The sequence below is a fragment of the Vitis riparia genome, chromosome 8 (assembly GCF_004353265.1).
Source record: "Vitis riparia cultivar Riparia Gloire de Montpellier isolate 1030 chromosome 8, EGFV_Vit.rip_1.0, whole genome shotgun sequence".
NCBI lineage: Eukaryota > Viridiplantae > Streptophyta > Magnoliopsida > Vitales > Vitaceae > Vitis > Vitis riparia.
Window position 1 is genome coordinate 15,536,040 of NC_048438.1, and position 20,982 is coordinate 15,557,021.

The 20,982-nt window shown below is 37.8% G+C and overlaps 2 protein-coding genes across 2 annotated transcripts; one reads left to right on the forward strand and one right to left on the reverse strand.

Annotated features, from left to right (window-relative positions):
* The first annotated feature begins 8,823 nt into the window (after nt 1–8,823).
* Nucleotides 8,824–11,223, forward strand: LOC117920406 (aldehyde oxidase GLOX). The gene has a single exon (XM_034837903.1). The coding sequence runs from the start codon at nt 9,454–9,456 to the stop codon at nt 11,077–11,079; it is 1,626 nt and encodes a 541-aa protein (XP_034693794.1). The 5' UTR covers nt 8,824–9,453; the 3' UTR covers nt 11,080–11,223.
* A 1,368-nt stretch (nt 11,224–12,591) lies between these two features.
* LOC117920405 (protein NRT1/ PTR FAMILY 5.6-like) lies at nt 12,592–16,512 on the reverse strand. Its single transcript, XM_034837902.1, has 4 exons — nt 16,185–16,512; nt 14,639–14,856; nt 13,849–14,393; nt 12,592–13,621 (listed from the first exon to the last, which is right to left on the reverse strand). The coding sequence occupies exons 1-4, from the start codon at nt 16,309–16,311 to the stop codon at nt 12,748–12,750; spliced, it is 1,764 nt and encodes a 587-aa protein (XP_034693793.1). The 5' UTR covers nt 16,312–16,512; the 3' UTR covers nt 12,592–12,747.
* Nucleotides 16,513–20,982: the final 4,470 nt, after the last annotated feature.

Here is a 20,982-nt window from a genome sequence, read left to right on the forward strand (position 1 = left end):
CACAGTGGGGTGCAGTTGCGGGTGCACCACTTGAGAGAGCAGCTTCACCAATATTTTCTAAAAGGCACCCCCTATTCAATAAGGCCCGGTCAAGATTTGTAGTGGATGGATCATGGACCTATTCTTCTCTCTTCACTCCTTACTCCTCTTGTTTGATTACTTGATTTGGACACTTACATATTCTCTTTTGGCTTAATAAAAGGACCCCCTCCTTTTAACACTCCCAAGCCACACGTATAACTCTCCTTTCTAAAGTAAGTATGGCATTCCACTTTACCACTCTCTCTCCCCTCCTTGCAAATTATTAAAGAAAGTGCCAACACGTACTGTACTGCTGTAATAATTCCTATTTGCTCGTTCCAAATATGCACCGCACCACCATGCTAGCTTATTAGCCTTATTTTGCCTCATGTTTTATGTGTTCCCCTATTCATTCTTTCCCTTCCCTTCCTTTTTGTTTTTCTTTTTTTCTCCTGTTTCCCACCTTTTTTTTCTATTAGAAGTATTCTATCGAGGTGAATAAGATAATCTAAAATATTATCTGACTCAAGATTTTTTATTTTTTATTATTTTTTGTGGTAATGCTGGTTGATGTTAATACATCATTTTCATAATTGCGTGTTAGGTAAGATGGTAAGAATCCCGTGACCTCAATGTTACGAGGTCGCACCCTCCCATGTTAGCCACCTAAAGCCCACCACACCCCACCTCATAGGCAACGCCCCCTTCGATGTTGGAAGTTTATGAAACCATTCCCGCGGAACACTCGATATTATGTTATTTTAGATTATTGTTGTCCTGATTCTGGCTAATTCTTAAATATAGCATATATATATATATATATACTAATATCATATGTACAAGGTACAAACATAATTGAGTACACAACATGTCGTATATGTAAGTATAAAATATTATGGGGAGGCAGTAACCTGAAATTTATAACACACATATGTTTGTCTGTATTTTGGTAAGGAGGAAAATAATATTTGAATTTAACGGAAAGTTCTGAGGTTGGAGAGTGGGGGTGGGGGCTGGGGGGGTATGATGCTTTAAATTTAGAGACAGTTGAGGAAACGACAGAGCATACGAAAAGCATCATAAAACTGGGGATCTCACAGTCACAGGCTACCTATGCATATATAGAATACCTATTATCATAGTGTCCTGGTTCTAGTATGACGAGTGACCATACCTATGACTATCAAGTGCCTTTGTGCGAGTAACGCCACACACTCACTGGATCCTTTGAATTCTTTCGATCCTTTCTTCTCACTTCTTCTTCACTTCTCTCAGGGTTTTTGTCTTTGGACAGTGGGGGCCTAAATGGTAATAAAAGAGGGGAAATAGAGGGCATGGAGGTGGAAACAGTACACCTGAGACAATGATGAAATGGAACAGTAGAAAGCGGGAAACGTGGCAGTCTTGGGTAAATGGGGACTGACATAAGACATGTATAAGAACCAAAAATCAAGTCTGGGGGAGGGGAGAGGTGGAAGGGTTCAGGTGACGTAGGAATAGGAGCACCGCCAGAGATCTTTTGCTTGAGACTTGGGAGAGAAACAGTGAGAGAAAGAGAGAGAGAGAGCGCCCGAGTTTGCCGTCGCTCGACGAAACGGAGGTTCAGTTTCGTTTCAGCAACCCAATGTCCGTACAAGGCTGATGGTCCCTCCTCTCCCCCTTCCCGCCCTACTCTTTTTCTCCGCTTCGGCGTTCACCTCTCCTGTTTGGGAAACACGCTCCACTCTTGATCTGTATCTAGATTCTGGAATCTATTTTCATCACTTTTTTTTTTTTTCTTCATATCCTAACTTTTTTAAAATTTTCATTTTTCTTATCATACCCACATCTACACTCTTTTTTTTCTTAATTTAAAAATACAAGTATTTGTAATGCGTACCTGAATCATTTGCAAAATTAACCTATTCGGTGAATTCAATGAGGGCTGCTTAATTTTTTATGGTTTCTATAAACAACTTCCCCATAAAAATAAAATAAAAGAGTTTTGTAAAGCTTGCCTCATACATTGCTGAATTATTACAATCATAATTAAATGGAATATTTCTATAAATCAATCATTTTTCTCTTTTTTTTTTTAAAGCTCTTTTAATGGAATGATACATTTTACTTGTATTAATTAATTAGGATAATGAAGTGGAATATGTTAACATGATTAGCACTCCATTCAATGATATAATTAAAATATTATGCTAATGTTATTATCACCTTGAATGTGAAAAAAAGAAAGAAAAAATTGAACTACAAATCATTTTTTTTTATCATATTTAATCATTACATTATTAAGTAAAAGTTATGATAAAAGTGAGTCTAAACTCTAAAGGCAATATCATCCACTCTATAATATAAAAAAATTATAACTTGATGTGGATAAATAAAAATGTTAGTTCATTTTTTTTACTATGTATTCTATTTTATTAATTTTATTTTAACAAACTACCATGAATTTAAAACTTCTTATTTATTATTATTATTTTTTAAAATGATTAAGATGGTAAATAATATTAACTTTTATTCAACTTGAATAATGCATGATGTTAATTTGAATTTTTGGAAATTGATGGTGAGCTAAAAAATTTAAAATGAAGATTAAATTTAATTAGAGTTGAATTGATTTCCAATTTATCAAACAAACTCATAATATCACTTGATCTTCGTTCTTATTTTACATTGGTGATGGATTAAAATTGAAGTGAGATATAGCGATTGTTGATTATATATATATATATTTCTTAGAAAGGAAATAAAAAGAACACATCGGTAACTTGAGGAGTATTGAGTGTGGAGTGGGGAGGGGGGAGGCGAGGCTAGAGAGGACTGTAGGCTGCGTCATGCGTTGCGTGAAGGGTTCTGAGGAACAGCTACACCGTACTCTCGGTAATATATATATTCTGAGAAATAGCTTTAGTGAATTAAGAGAGAGGGCTCTGATGAGTGATACCCTCCTCTTCCGGAGTACCATCACCTTGCGCCTGCACCGTAAGATGTCTCTCCAATCTGAAAATTGGCGGCCCACGTCCACTCGACCTTTAGCCTTCTAGACCTGTCTTCCTAATCCTCCCAACCCCAGGTCCCCAACCATCCATAAAAACGACGTCCCGTTCGCATACGTTTGGCAAAGCATTTCAATTTTCATATAACTTGGGATGGTGTTGGAGATTAGGTTTAATGATAGAACGGGTGGGGGCCAAAGGAGAGAAGGAGAGTGTATGATGGGGGTGGGGGTGGGGGAGGGGGAGACTGAAAAGCCGAGATATGGGAAAGAGGGTATTTACATTTTACATGTAAATGATATGGCGGTGGGGCGGGGGATAAAACATGAAACTGAAAGCGAAGTTTTACTGTGACCTCATTATGCTGACCTCAACATCATCCCATTCCTACTCTGCAATCATCCATTTCTACTTTTTCTTATTTAAATTCACTTTTAAGTCACCAGATACATGATACATCCCCACTTCTCATTCGTCCTTCGATTAAACTACCCATCCTATTCATTTTTCTCACTCTTTAGTATTCACATCTTTCATAAAATATATCTGGATTTCGCTTGACCAAGTCAACTTCACATGCATCATGGAATGGAATGATATCATTTTTTCAATTCCTGTGGTTTCTGAATTCTGATTGTAAAATGATTTGGGATCATTTCATCCACTCAACTGTGTGAAATGAAATGGATACTAGAGCCATGTGCTCCCTACCATTGTCTCACATAATTTTTTTTTTTAATTATTATTTACAATCAATAAAGTATCTTAAACTCTTTTATCTTCACTGAACTTCTCAATATAAACTTAAAAATACATAAATTCTTAAATAATTTTAATAATATTTATTATTATTTTTTTAAATTCTCATTATATAATCAAATATAAAAAAAAATCAATTCTTTGACTTTTTTTTTTATATAATTAATGATTCAATTTTTTTATATACAGTAAGTAAATATGTAATTAAAGTTAATTTAATTTTACAGATAATATTTGGGGAACCAAATAAAGAAAACAGTAACTTGGAAATAATGAAAGAAGGGATATTAGTGAGATTTCATAAGAGAGTCACTCCAAAACCATCCTAGAGCTAATTGGGTGATTAGTCAAGTAAATTAGAAGGAATCTCGTGATTATATTGAAGATTATCTTATCTCAATGCTGAACATCAAATCAACAAGATATGGACAGCAATGAAACCACAATCATAGAAGACTTTTTCTTTCTTACAATTTTTAAATTTTATAATCAAGACTGGAGGAAAGGGAGTGAGTGATTGATCCTCAACTACCTCAATGAGAGGTTACGATAAGTCAGGGAAGCCTAGACAAGATTGTGAACATGGTACATGCTATATTTAAAGAAAACAGACATGTTTGATACATGAAAATAAAATGCTTATGGATTGTGACCATCAATTATTTACATGAAATGTAGTAGTAGACGACCAAGTAAAGAGGAGCTTTTCCTTCCCACTACCTTAATTTAATTTCAACCCCATTTGTCAAGTGCTTCAAAAATCCTGGCACTTTCATCGAAATGGAGCGTAGTCATTCTGTTGACTTTTGGGCTCGACCTCTTTACTTTGCCTTCCAGGCTAAGTAATTTTGAAATTTCTAAACTTGGATTGGTCGTATTTGTTAGAATTATTAAATGCGTTGTCTCCTATAATGGAAATGGGAACATGGGAGGTAACATATTCACTCCAGGCCCACTCAAAAAATAGGTTTGTGGCCCAAAAGGCCCATTGGACATTTGGACATGTCTCCAAAATTATGTTAGATCGTTTGATGGTCCAATCCCAGATATTTGTTTTACAAAGGATTGGATGTTATGGGACGATCCCATGAAGGGTTTTATTTTTTTTATTTTTAAATGGAAAAGTGGTTTTTGATGGTTGAATAGGGTATATTGGGGGTGGGGGGGGAACGTGTCGAAGAAAGAATCAAAATGGTTGATTCACCAAATAATGTGACTAGTTGCGAGATTCAAAAGAAAATGTAACCCATGGAAGATGATGTGCTACGATCGACTGTCCACGAAAGGCCCATTTGGCATCTTGTGATGAGCAAGTAGAAATCGTTCTCACCTTTTTCAGCCATGAGTGAGGTGGCTGGTCCCATGAGCCCATTGGAATTGACCAGAGAACTACCGGCATGCTGTAACTTGTTTGGTTATTTATGTAATACTTCCAGACTTGCTGTTCAATCTTCCCAAAAAAGGCACCTTTGCTAAGGTGTGCATATTTAAGAAAGCAGCGACGCTTTAGGATGTGCACACCATCCACCTTTGATTGTGTTCCATCATATGTCTGCAAATTAATTCAGTCCCAGCCCCACCCTCTGCTTTCACACATCCTAGCGTTTTTCTACTAACTTTTTTCCTTCTTCCTCATTTCTTTATTAACTTCTCAAACCATTCATATTTTCCTTTATAATATTATACATCTTTTAATGTGTGTATATGTTTTGCTTGCAACCTTCAAATAGATTGGAGGTAATTGGAAGCTTAATATGATGCTAGTGTTGTAATGGTTTTGGAGGTTTGGATTCATATGCCAGAGGAAGTCAATTCTTCTTGTGACAACATGGTACTGCCATGAGAGACTTATCTTTATCAATTTAACATCATTAGTCTTATTGTCTTATATTTCTCAGACTAGAATTATGATGTTAATTATATTAGAATTTGTTAGTTGTTTGAACTTATTTTTTATCATCTATTTTTTTAAGGTTTTAAAAATCAAATAACATCGGTTGGTCAAACCAATTCAACTATGTATCTATGGGCTCTTTGATTTGAATTGTTCATTTGAATCATTTATGATTTGGACTGTAATTTGATTGAATCAAAAAAATTGAAAATACATGTATATGTTTATTATTTATTTTAATTTGAGTTATGAGTGAGTCTCAACAATGGATTTCATTTAGAAGAAGGGTTAATAGGTGTTTTGTAATGATTTGAAAAAGTCTTTTAAGAATGATTTTTCCTTCTCAAAATTTTTCATTGTTAATAGTTTTCTCCTTTAATACTAGAGATATATATTTTTCTATGGTCTTTTTCTTGGATTCTTCATGTCCTGAGTATTCCTTTTATATAGCGATCATGCGTGTGGAATAAGGAGATTGTGTGTCATCTGGGTCATTTACAAACTTTTTAACTAAACACCAAAATACAATACGGTTTGTCAAGATGATACTATTGACGATCAAATCATGAACTTGACTTGACTTGACTTGGAGGTAATAAGTCGAGAAGGTAACTCCTTAGGGGTAGTATTAGACTAACGCTATCTTTCCCTTTGGGAGACATACCGACACCCCATTCCAAGGGTACCTTATTTTTGCATCACCAAATACATCAAGTCAAATCACATGTAAAAATCAATGTATTAACAATAATTTAATAATGATATTAATACAATTCACATGTAACAATATTCTTTGATCAAAATTTATATTAACTTCAAACTACACAAATCTAAATATCCTTTATTTCATAAACCAAACTAAAAATTATTTAAAACCATTTTAATAATTTATTAAACAAATTTCAGCTTAAATGTCTTATAATCTATTCATTAAAATATTGTAGCATTCTTAATCGGGATAAATCCAATGAATTAACTAAAGAAGAGATAGAGATAATAAACTAATGACACAAGATTTAACATGAAAATTCACGGAAGAGATAGGAAACCACGGGTATTCTTAGGAGGTTTGGCTCCGAAATTGCAAGCCTACACTCACAAAAGCATTGGTGTTGCCACACGACATCGTTTCATAGCCCAATTTCAAATTTTCCCCTTCAGTCCCTCAGATCCCAATTTCCTTGCACATTTGCAATCCTTCTCCGTCGTTTTATTGTTCGGAGGTTCCTTACTCTCTGATTATTCATCTGACCCTCAAATCGATGCTCAAAAATAAGCTGAAACCGAAGGAATTGGTAACGCGGAAACTAGCTGAGTCAAAGCTAGTCTCTGGCTGCAACCAAAGGGAAGCAGGTGAAGGTGTAGAGCAAATTCGTTTTCTTATGGTACGAAACTTGTCTCTGCACCCAAAACAGTCGCAGGTGAAGGCTTGAAGCCGCCGAGGCGAATGAATGAAGTGCTGCTTCCGGTATGTGTTTAACTTTTTATTTTTTGGTCTTCTGTTGTTTGAAGTTTGAAGACTATGTTTTTAGGTTTCCTGGTTCACGTTTTCTGCTCATGCACAGTTTTGTTTTGGGCTATAAAACTTCAAGAATTTTCCTGTACCTTGTATGGGCTTTTTTTTTTTTTATTGGCTTGATGGGGGTTGCTCTCAATATTTCATTAGAATTCGTTATTTTTAATTCTTAATAATTAATTTTAATTTTAATAATACATGATTCAATCACGGGGCCAATTTGAATCACGAATAAATAACTTTTCTAATTAGATATATGTTTTATTATTTTTTAATTTTTTAAAAATATTTTTCTGAATTTTCTTAATTTCCGTTCTACTCTTGTTTTTTTTTCTTCTTCTAAATTTTCTTATAATATTTCTATGTAATCACTAATATTTGTTCATTGTCGCAATAATTTAATCCTAGGTTATACTCAATAATACATTTTCCCTATAAAATTTCAGAACTTTTGGTCGTGAAATCAATAATTGAACCTTTGGGTTTTAGCAAATGAACTACCCCTTGAAAATTAGCTAGCGAATTCCCACAAAATTGAAAACTTGCCACACTTTAGCGCAATCACTTCACTGTGTCTACCTGTGAAATGCCCACCACCATGCATTCAATTAATAACCCTCGTCCAAACAGCCCAAGTCTATTGCTCTCCTTGCCAGTAGTCACACCTTCAATTACTGATTCCCACCATGGTGTCCGTTTCCGCCCACCCCAATATGCATGGTATGCAACATTCGCCTCCCTCATCATTCTCTTGGGCTTGGTTGCTTCTCTTAAGGAAAAATGGTTTTTCCTAGTACCCAGCTTCAACAAAACAAAGATTACATTACACCAACATGACTAACTTGTAGATCATCTGGATGCAAGTTTTCTTGTGTGCTGAGAAAATCCATCCACTTTCTTTTCCTCCAGAACAAAACAAAACCCTATTTATCCATTCCTCATTTAAGAATCATTAATTTCCCAAACACAAATAATTCTAATTCTTGTCAAGATATGCGGTGGTGTTTGATGTGTAGTCTGTACCCAATTCGATTGGGTAGTTGATTGGCCTCTGTGAGTCTAGGCTGGTCCTACGGGCCAACATGCCCAGGCCCACTTAAACATCTCACCTTGGACTAGTCTGGATGTCCAATAGTCCATTATTCAGATGCATCGCCATTATTGCAATTTAATCAGTTTTGTTAAACTGAACACACAGCTTCATGCCCAATCACCTCACGGGGTATGAGTGTGTATGATTAAAGCTAAACCAATTTCTTAGCAGCCTCCAACTCAAAGCCCTATAAAGCAGTCTTTTCGATCTATCTTCACTTTGATTCCACGATTTCAAGAAAAGTCCAACCAAATTATGATGTCCCCTGCTTTCCCAATTAAAAAGGTATAGATAAATAATATATTTTGTTGGCACTTGTCAATTATTCTTTCTTATCTCTCTCCCTCCATGTAATAATATATATATGTGAAGAAGAGCAGGCGCCATTTGAACACGACTGGACATTGGCCTTCTTCTTGTATCATGACAATCATTAAAGATGGCTCCTCTCCGGAGTCGTCCAAGCTGTAACAATCGGATTGTATTTTTTGAAAAATGAAAAGTGAAAAATTCAGGGTTGAATCGCCCTTTCAACACATGGCCGACATGGGAGCCTATTGAAAGATGGGCTTAGGTTGTTATCATCTGTGGGGTTTTTGTTTTTCAAAAGAAAGAGATTTTAGAAGTGGATTACGTAGGTGGGGGTGACATTGGTGTAATTAATTACCATGCTTCATGAATTTTAAATCTACATGATGGTGATATCAAGTGATGCGAATGCTTAATCGGTAAGAAATAAATACACGAAATGACAAGTAACGTTTCTGCCCTCCTCCGCCTGGAATTTAACTCTGCCGTCACATTAGCTACTCTTATCCACTCGCAGAAACCAAAAGAAGAGCAGGTTGGATACTAGCCACGTGGTGGCCCCCCACTCATACCTATTGTTTTATATTATATAATATTCCCTTCCGCAGCAAGGATCACCCTACAACGCTTCGCTCCAAAAAAAGAGAACAGACACGAATTTGATGACGTGTCATCCCTGCTCCGACTGATATGGGATCGTTCCCAGCTCATTATCACTATCTTAATACGAGTATCGTCCTCGTCGTCAGTGCTCAAATCGACGGTTCATGTTGCTTCACTCATTCTTTGTCTTATTGTGAGTCATCCGTTACTTCAAGTGAAGTACATGAACACTCTCTGCCAGACTCACTGAGTCACTGCCCCACCCTCGATGGCCCGTTCTTCTCCTTCTCCCTGGAAATGCGTTATATTCCTCTTTGCTTTCATGATCTTGGATGCCGCCATCGTCGCACTTGCAGATCTTCCTGGCACATGGGAACTCATCGTTCCCAACGCCGGTATAGCCTCGATGCACACTGCCGTCACACGTTACGGTACCGTCGTCCTCCTAGACCGGACCAACATTGGTCCTTCCCGGAAAATGCTGCCTAAAGGCCATTGCCGCTACGACCCAAAGGACGAAGTTCTCAAACGCGACTGCTACGCCCATTCTGTCCTCCTCGACCTCAACACCAACAAAATCCGCCCACTCAAGATCCTCACCGACACCTGGTGCTCCTCCGGCCAGTTTCTTCCGGACGGCTCGCTCTTACAGACGGGAGGCGACTTGGACGGTGTGAAGAAGATACGAAAGTTCGTACCTTGCGGCCCACATGGTTTCTGCGACTGGGAGGAGCTCAAAGACGTGGAGCTGGAAACAGGGAGGTGGTATGCTACCAACCAGATTTTACCCGACGGCTCTGTCATCATCGTCGGCGGTAGAGCCGCGAACAGTGTTGAATATTATCCGCCAAGGAAGGGCGGCGCCGTGCAATTACCGTTTCTGAGTGACGTAGAGGACAAGCAGATGGACAATCTGTACCCTTACGTTCACCTTCTTCCCAACGGTCACTTGTTCATTTTCGCCAATAATAAAGCAGTAATGTACGATTATACTAGTAACAAAATCATGCTTGAATACCCACCTTTGGATGGAGGCCCACGAAACTACCCGTCGGCTGGTTCATCGGTGATGCTTGCTCTGGAGGGAGATTACTCAATGGCCATAATCGTGGTATGTGGTGGAGCCCAATTCGGCGCTTTTATTCAGAAGAGCACTGACACCCCTGCGCATGGTAGTTGTGGCCGCATAGTGGCCACTTCGCCCCACCCGGTTTGGGAAATGGAGGACATGCCATTTGGTCGGATCATGGGTGATATGGTGATGCTCCCCACCGGAGATGTTTTGATCATAAATGGAGCCCAAGCTGGGTCTCAAGGTTTCGAGTTGGCTTCTAGCCCCTGTATCTTCCCGCTTCTCTATCGCCCAAATCAACCGCTTGGGTTACGCTTCATGACACTGACCCCGGGCACTGTGCCCAGGATGTACCACTCCACCGCCAATTTGCTGCCAGACGGCAGGGTGTTAATCGCCGGAAGTAACCCACATTACTTCTACAAATTCGCAGCGGAATTTCCCACCGAGTTGCGAATCGAGGCATTTTCGCCCGAGTACTTATTTGCGGACAAAGCAAATATTCGTCCGGTGATTGATGAATCGCCCGAAATGGTCCGTTTCGGGGAGCAATTTGATGTGTTCGTATCGGTTACGCTGCCGGTTGTTGGGTCAATGGAAGTGAATTTGGCAAGCGCTCCTTTTGCCACACATTCGTTTTCGCAAGGACAGAGACTGGTGAAATTGACCGTTAGTCCCACCGTGCCCGACGCTGATGAACGTTACCGGATTGTCTGTACAGCACCGCCCGGAGGGAAGATCGCTCCGCCGGGGTATTATATGATGTTTGCAGTCAATTTGGGGGTGCCAAGTGTTGCACGCTGGGTCCAATTGGTCCCATAAGCCTCTTAATTTTTTCTTCTTGTGACTTATTATCATTATTATTTTGTTTTGCTCTTAAATGTCTCTATCAGTCACGAGATTTCAAAGAAATGGAGGTTGGTTTGTCTGAAAAAGTATGTTGAATGTTGCATTAACTTTCTTAAATTGTAATGTCCAATTTGTACATATCAATCCAACTTTTATTTTACCTACTGAAACCTCTGAAAAGTTAAAAAGGACTAGGATGGGCCGGATAAACGAGGACCGCCACCTGTCCATATATCCAACCCGCCACAAATCGGGTCGGGATTTACCAACCCATGCTAAAACCCATGAGAACTCAAGTTATTTACTAATTATTTTAAAATCTATATGATATGAACCATTTTATAACATAAAATATTATAAGTTAAATATCTCAAAAACCTTAAAAATACTTATCACTTTTTTATTTAATTTAAAATAAATGATAAATCATAATCTCAAATTTTAATATTCTAAAATACTTTAACAATTAAATAAAAACGAGACACACATTAATTTTAGATAATTAAAAAAGAGAGGTGTTGCAATTTATTTTTTATTATTTTCATATTTTATATCTTAAATAAAATAATACAGAATATAATTTAAAAATATTAAATAATCGTGTGTGAATAAGAATGATAATGAGATGAGTGCAAAATCTAAATAAATGTATTAGGGGTTTATTTGAGAATTTTTTTAAGACTTAAGACAGGTTTGGGTATTTTCCCACCCAACTTTTATTATTTATAAATTTAATTTAATTTAATTTACTTTTTTTATTTTTAATAACATAATTACTTTTCAATACAAAATTATAATATTTTAATATAATTAAAAAAAATAAAAATAAATTTTTAAGAAAAGTTTTTAATTTTTCTTTAAAAATAAACGGGAGAGGTGGGGTAGGTATGAGAAATTTGCATACCTATTTGATACCATTTAATATTTTTAATGGAATAGAAATGCGAATTATATTGAATAAATAGGATAAACTTGAGATCGGTGCAGCCTTCACTTTTACCAACCATATGTGTGAGTTCAAGTTTCAATAGGCTATCTCAATCATCAGTGCTAGTTCTCGTATTTTAATATTTTGGAGTTGGTATTTTTGACTCTAATTCCTTGAAATCTCACTCATGCCAACCTGAATCTTGGATTGGGCACGGCTTTGGCATGTTGGACCTACTCAAAGTTGCAGCCCAAAAAGGGGGTATTGGTGGCTCCGAAGAGGGAAAAAGAAGAAAACAAAAGAGAAGGAAGGCAAAACCTGAGGTTAATTTCCCAGTCTATGGTCGGTGACTGACGCATCTCATTAACTTCTCTAATTCCTATTAGGAATTTGATGAAATTCCAAGTTCTGAACTTATGACCTGCAAAATAGGGTTTCAAGTGATCTATTTGGCTAAGCTGTCGAGAGGCAGTCCATTATATGGATCGGAGTTGTATCCTTCAGCAGTCCGCACAATGGAGATAAATAGCTTCGGCACGTGACATTTATCAAGTAGATTAATAAGATGAAACTTTAAGAAGGAAAATACTTCAATTGCAAGCAACCATTCATGTGCTACAACACTCCAAGCCTTTTTCTGTTCACTGACCATTATATAACATATGCCAAAGCAATAATGGCATATCCACAAAACTATCTAAAGTGCATATATATCAAGCCATTGATCCTACTCCATCACCATTATAGCAGTCGGCCACAGCCACAGCTGCCCTTCTCTGCACATTCTTGTAAGAATAACGGCGAGCCACGATCACATATACCCACAAGTTGAGCATATTCATGATTGCTAGCAGCCAGTAGAACTTGTCCAAGCGGCTAGTGTTCAAATCCACACCAAACCAGCTCTTCCCATGCTTCTCTGTTACGTGATCCACGATTGTTATCAACAGACTACTGAGGAAGTTGGCAGCTCCAATCACACTAAGGTAGAAGGCAATGCCTAAGCTTCTCATGGAGTCAGGAACTTGGTCATAGAAGTACTCTTGCAGGCCCACTAGACTAAACCCATCTCCAATACCTAAGATGACAAACTGTGGAGCTAACCAAAACACACTCATTGAAAGTGAACCAGTTTGCGGATTTTTCTCCACGACGCCAAGTCTCTTTTTCTCAACCAAGGCTGCTACTATCATGGCTATCATTGAGAAAACCATCCCAATACCAATCCTCTGGAGGATTTTGATACCTCTTTCGGTTCCTGTTGCCTGTCTTAGCACAGGTACAAGAATCTTTTCATAAATGGTGACTGAGGCTATCATTCCTATGGCAGCAAGAGAATAAATTGAGGCTGCAGGGATGAGAAAATCGTTGTCAATCTTGCGGTTCATTGTTGCACCTTGTTTGATGAAGAATGTGGAGGCTTGGGCTACGCAAATTCCAAATGGCAAGCAACTTAGCCATATGGGAATCATGTTGAGGATAAGCTTCATCTCCTCAACATTTGTTACAGTTGCAAGTCTCCATGAACTGTGTTGCTTCTCCGCTGAATCTCCATTGTCTTCGAGGATTGCAGCCTTGTCAAGAAATCTGTGAAACATTGATAGAATAAATTAAGTTTTCTTCACTTGCTCTGTTATTATGGTAAACCCAGACATGTCAAACACGAAGAGAAAAAATGCATAGGCACAAGATTTTGTGCAGTGCAATCTATTAGGACTAAGTAATGCACAAGAATAAATTCACAGTGAAACAAATTTAGTGACATGGATCACATGTAGCAGAATCTAATTGAAATTAGAAGTTTGCTTGCTTACTTAAGCTTCTCGGTGTGGCAGAGAAATCTCCCTTGCGTCTTTTTTGCTGTTGGAACTTCATACAATTGGGAAGGGTTAGGAGGATAAGGAAGTTTTCTCTTGGCAATTGCCGCAACTAAGACCTGCAGCAAGGGGGTCAAGGGGCTCCCCATAGGCTTCCTGTACCGATAAAATGGCCTTCCTACACAGAAGATCACTATTGTAACCGCCATAACTACAGAGAGAATGATATCGGCAACACCCCAGCTCACATGATCCTGCACATAGACAATCACGGTGACCCCAATTAGGAGTCCACTACAAAGGCCGAAGTTCCACCAGTTGAAGTAGGACATCTTCTTCTTTCTTTCTTCGGAGTAATCATCGTCAAACTGGTCAGCCCCGAAGCTCTCCAAGGCTGGTTTATGCCCTCCAGTTCCTATAGAGATCAAATAAATTGCAAGGAAGAAGACCACCTCATGGACCTTCCTAGGTTCCAGACATGTGCCTGCGCCACATGGCCTTAAGCTTGGTACTACTCTTGACATGGTCAAGAGAATCAATCCCTGTTCAACACAAAATTCCCAATTAGTGTCATCAAACAAGAATTCCAATCCTTGTAAACTTGACTCATTGATGAACTTATATCAAAGTGCAAGTCCAGCTTTGATTTGTGTGGATCTCCACCACCCATGGACGTAGGACTGTTGACTCTAAATAGTCCAATTGAATTCATTTGATGGGATGAACCAAGCACCAAATGGGATGAGATAGTTAATATATATATATATAGTTAAAAGATGCAATTTACCAAGAGGTAGACAATGGATGAAATGAGAACTGTTGAGAATCGGCCCCAGTAAGCATCAGCCAGGAATCCTCCAAGTAATGGCATCGTGGTGGTTACTCCGGACCAGTAGTTTACACTCTTTGCCGCTGACTTGAGGTCTTCATGCATTACCTTAGAGAGGTATAAAATCAGGCTAGTTGCTATTCCAAAGTAACTCAACCTCTCACTGAATTCAATTGCTGCAAATAGTCACAGAAAATCAAATCAGCATTCATATGACCAGAAAAGCAAACATCAGTTTTTTTTCATAAAAATATACTCTTGTAATATGATCTTAAAATTCGAATTGAACCCGGACCCAATTCATCAATTAGGCCAGAAAGTTCCGTCATCTGATTGTTTGATTTTTATGTGGTATAAATGACTAAACTAATTTTTTTGGACGATATGATTGAACCTCAATCTTTGATTGGTTTGGGTCAATTCATGACTATCACTACTTTCCACTTTCCCTTAGATTTTGATCACTTTTGATACAGTTGTGTATATAATCAACAATTAGTAAAAAATGAAAACTGATGCCATATACCTTTATAATTTGGTCATTCAATTGAAGTGGAAAAAAAAAAAATTAGGGTCCTCGACCACCCTGAGCCTCTCAATAATCTTCAAAATCAGAGATCAAACACAGCTGGAGCTATTACTTTTGCCTTTACAGCTGGTTTTCATCTGGCTTCTTTGCATATAAATCCTATTTAAAACATAAACAAATGTTTGATACCAAAATTTAGGGAACTGCTTGAAAGGATCAGGGCAATTATTGTGGGACTTTATCTTCGAGTATGATTAGTTTCTTTCATTTAAAAAGAAAAAGGCAAAAGAACAAAAAAAAGGAAGCTTTCTAAAACAGAAGATCTAGTACGATATTTTCAATCATTTTGGCAGGACTTCCAAATTCTATGCTTGAAGTTTGAACACACATGCATGGCCTCCATGAGTTGGTAAATTCTTTGTGGGAAAGTGCATGTGATTTTAACACTCAGTAGCCAACAGTAAGAAAAAATGTATCTTATCCTAGGAATGATCCTCCAGTCATATTCATCTCTCTATCTCTCTCTCTTTCTTGGTACGAAATAGTCTGAGAACAATTATTCGTATGTTGTACTATAAACCAGGGGAAGATGGGTTGTTCCTTGTTGAATTCCCAGGCCTCTACATCTAGTGGGTGCAGATAAGGTTATAGTTTGAAATGATAAAAGCATATAACATGAACAAGTAATGTTGTTGAAGAGAATAAGAAGCAAAGATCAAACTAAAGAGCAACCACAAATAACACTAATTCAAGATAAAAGAGAAGGAAGAAGAAGCAACTAGTAATTAGAAATTAGATGCATGATCTGTTTGGTTGAGATAAGCAGATAGGCGGACAAGAAAAAGAAGGAACAGAAGAATGACTTTCCTTCTACTTTCCCTACTGCCAAACGGAGCATAAACATGAGCATAATCAGACAGGAATCCTTTTGGATTTAGCGTAGGGGTTATGCCAAATAAGCCTTAGATTCCTTACCAATAATAAAGAGAGAGGCTTTCCAAACACCGGTGGAAGCTCGGAGAGGGAGCCTTCCTTTATGATCCACAGAAGAATCATAAACCCATGTCTTCTCATCAACTTCTCCTTCCTGTCTCTGCGCCATCTTTCACTTGGGTTGGATGATACAATATATTTTCCTCACTGCCTGTGTAGTAGGAAGAAATAATCAATACAAAAAGGCTGTAAGGTTCAGAGAGGATATCTACTGAGATATCGCAGGACTATGTTTTGGTGGGGAGGGAAGCTGTGGTCTCTACTTCTTATATAGATGGATTCCTTTCTTGACCATTCTGTTTATTACAGCAGATGAAAAATGATAATTTTTCTTGGCCATGATTTTCAGTAAGAAAATATTATTCCTTCCCACTAAGACGTCATTGTTGGTCCCTAGATGGGAATGACATCCATCGCCCGTTCTTCAGTTTTTTCTTTAAGGGACCAACGCCTGAAAAGCCCCGCAACCCCCGCCCCCCACTCTCCCAAAAAAAAAAATGCACGCACTTGCATTCTTTCGCTATCAAGCGTATTTTTAAATCTAATTATGAAATCAGTCCATGTCAAATAATTTGATCTTGATTTCACATACCACGTTTATTGAATTGTTATTGACTTGAATGAATTAAGTTAGAATCAAATTTGTATCAATCAAAAATGTGAATCTGGTGAAGTTGTATGGTGTCGAACTCAAGTGTAGGGTAATTAGCAACGTCCTAACCTATAAGCTTATATTCCACCATCAAGATTTCGATTAGATACGAATCTCAAGTAAATTATATTATATATTTATTTCTCACCGACTATAATTAAAAAAAAAAAATTAAATAATGATAACAGCACTACACTTTCCTCCACTCTCCTTTACTCCTTTTCCTTTAGTTGCCCCCTTGTCAAATTCAACCGGATTTGAAGACGGCCGAAGAACAGAAAGATGAAACCATTGGTTGATTACCAGAAAAGGAATGAAAATAAGTCGTGTTTGGGGATGAGTTATGAGTAGTTTAAACCTTTAAAGGAGCGATGGGGGCAGAAATGATAGGCCCATTACCAAAATTTTGGTCTTCTTTGAGATGGATTGCCTCTGCATTTACTCCATCCATATTGGAGACATCATAATTCTGAAACTTTAGATTTGCTTCAAAAAGCTTATCACCATATAATTAAATTATTGCAGTTGGACTATTATTTGTTTCAGTCTTAGACCATCTTATAATAATGGCCAAGAAAATTACAGAAAAAGTCGAAACCATTATGATGGTTAATGGCCCATTTCTCCCAACATATGATACGACTAAGCGACTTTCCCAATCTACGGCCCAAATAATCACGTGCTAATATCATAATAGAATGAAAGTGAAATTGTTTGACTTTAAGTTCTTTGAATTGTGGATAAAAATCCAAAGTATTCTTTGCTGGTATAGAAACAGTATGAAAAAAGAAATGATAGAAAGGGTCGGTGATGGCCGGAGCTCAAACTCAAAAGGCTCCCTGTTTCAAAGCCCTGATTCGAACCATTTTTTTTTTTTTTTTTGGGTTGAGGGGTGGGGGAGGTTTGGGTCAAAAGACTCAAAACTTAAAAAGTAGTTCATGCTGGCATCTACTCAAGATGGGGGCTGAGCACTATCAACTATGGAAAATCTCTTCTGGTCGACATAGGCCACTAAGAGGGTCATTCTTTGAAGTTAATGCCTTCATGATCTCGTCCATCTCTTTCCCACATCCTTATCCATGTCAGGTTGCATCAGATCAGATGGGAACGGTAGCCAATCTGAAGAAGTAGTGGTAACTAATAACCAGTATAAACAACTCATAGTCAACCAAAGTAGGATGAACGTAATAGGAATAATGGATGTGAGAAATGGTAGTGTTTGACTTTCCTCACCACTCTCCTTTAAATAATGAGTAAGGCACCAAAATTGAAAAATGACTAGGAATTCTATTATATAGTTTTTGACACTAAAACCCCAAAGATTAGACTAATACAAGGAACCTCTGTCATTAGGGGGATGAGTGGGGCACTATCAATATGACTTGCATTACGCAATTAAATCGAAGGATTGTGATAGATTATGACGCAGGGTCACTCTAGTTCATTGTGACATGTGTTTTGTATTTGTTATTACTTTTAAACTTCAAATCTTGATGGGTGTCCAATGAGACTATCCTCAAAAGAATTGATAGCGACGCAAACAATGGGGATAAGATCCATGGAGGTGGCATGAGAGTTCAGAAAACTACTAATGCGGGTAAGAGAGAGTTCCTAGACGTGATAGTCATGAATCAGAATCAAATCATTTTAGCTTTTGCCCAGTTTGGGCACATGTCTGAGGTGTCCATCAATACGACAGTAGGTAGGGATCTCAGAAATGACTAAAGAGAAGGACCAATGGAAAAGCAAAGTTTCAACTTTTGTCTTCCTTCTCGTTCTCCTCTATATCCAACCCTAGGAAAGCTTGGAAGGAAGAAGCTTGAGAAATGGTAACTGTGATTCTGTTTTGCAGTAGGTTGTTTTTTTCTTCCAAGGGAATATATTCCAAAGTAGTTTTGGAAAAAGAGACTGCAGGCCATGAGCCACATGTTATTCTTATTGTGAGTGTTTTAGCTAAGTTGGCAATTCCGGACAAAATTCCTAAGTGTCCTCTAACTCGGCTTTCCTATTCCTATTCGGACTACTTGACTTTGAAGACTAAGACTTTGCTAAGAGGCTGAGGTATGTAGTCGAGTGTGGAGTGATTGGGTGTGAATTAACCCGGTTTTTAATCTTTAAATGTGTTAGAAAGTTGGGAAAAATTGTTTTTGGTGCAAGGCTTTCATTCCTCTGTTTCTGGATCTATCCAGGTGTAGGGGTGGATCTATCCAACTAATGTTTTTTTGATCAAATCTCAGCCATTAGATTAAGGGTTTCTTTTTACACTCTAAAAACCAATCTTCTCTCATTTTCTGGTGAGAGAGACTGCTGAAAACGTGGGAGAGCAGCCACACTCCAAGTGTTCTTCATTTTTCTCATTTTTGCTTTCCTAAGTTGGTGTTTTTGATTGCAAAGAAAATCCACTTCTCTTAATGTTTTCAAAACTAGTTTTCAATGGATTTTCTTGAGCAATAAATGGGTTGATTCATTCCTTAATTCACATCTAAATCTCTCATTCTATTTGGGTTGTGCAAAAACCCATTTTCTTCTTGTGTGGATTCAAGAAGAGGCCGAGATTGAGCTTGGTGCGGACTCCAAGTATGCTCCAAAAGGAGAAGCTGAAAATGAAGGAACTAGTCAAGTATTCCGGGAAGGATTGGTTGGCTTGAGCTAGGTAAAACCTTGTACTCAGTTTTTATTCTTCATAGTGGAGTTTTCAATCGGTGATAGGCCCGTGGTTTTTGATCTCTTCGGAGGTTTTCCACGTTAAAAATCTGGTGTTCATTGTCTCTTTCTCTCACTCTATATTTTGGTTTATTTTTGAGGAGTGTTGAAGCATTTGCATGTGTTTTGCATTTATAAATTGTTGGGAGAGTGTTGATGCATACATTATTGCTTGTGGATGTTGTGGATGTTTTGCTTTGTTGAAAAGTTATTAGAAGAAAAAATTTATTGACATAAAGATAGTCTAAGGTTAGGTCATCTTTGTTGGGAGAATTTTAAAATTGTTCTACAACACCTATTCACCCCCTCTAGGTGTAGTTCATTATTGAGATTCACATTTTCAATTGGTATCAGAGCGGGTTTTTAAAAGAAAAATCATTTTCGGTCCTTGAATCTCAATCATGGAACCTCATCAAGAGGGAGCTTCCATTGGGAGACCACCATTTTTAACCGGCGAAAATTATTCTCATTGGAAAGTGAGAATGCAATATTTTCTCAAAATGCAAAGTGAAAAAGTTTGGAATGCCGTTGAATTTGGTTGGTCTCCACCTAAGGTGTTGGATAGAGAAGGAAGACCAACTAATGTTATCAAGCCTAAGTTGGAATGGGATAGAGGTGATAATGAAGCTAGTGAGAACAATGCTAGAGCCATGTATTCTATCTTTAATGCCATTAGCACGGATGAATTCCGTAGGATAGCCACATGTACTTCGGCTAAGGAGGCTTGGGATATCCTCCAAGTGACTCATGAAGGCACTAATGCTGTGAAAGTGTCCAAACTTCAAATGTTAACCTCTAGGTTTGAGACAATTAGGATGGAGGATCATGAGAACTTTGGAGAGTTCTATGCAAAACTGATGGACATTGTGAATTCTAGTTTTAATCTAGGTGAGCCCATCCCTAATTCCAAAGTGGTTAGAAAAATTCTAAGATCTCTCCCGGAGAGATTTAGAGCAAAAGTCACTGCCATTGAAGAATCCAAGGATGTGGATTCCTTGAAAGTGGATGAACTTGTGGGTTCACTCCAACCTTTGAAATGACTCTTGGATCACCTAGGAAATCAAAGGGCATTGCCTTGAATGCCATTAAAGAGGAGTCCTTAGGTTCCGAAGGTGAGGGTAATGAGAAAATGTCGGATGGAGAGGTTGCTAGATTTGCTAGAAAATTCAAAAAATACATGAGTTCAGGAAATATAAGAAGTCCAAGGAAGATGGTAAAAAATGGAATAATTCAATGGGAAAATCAAATGTAAAAGACAAAAGAAAGACAAGAGTGTCAAAAAGGATCTTGAGGTTGAATGCTTCAAGTGTGGAGGAAAGGGACACTATGCCACAGAATGTCCCTCAAGAAAAAAGGAAAGAAAGCCATGCAAGTCACTTGGAGTGACTCAGAATCATGTCAATCTAGTGAAAAAGAATCCAATGC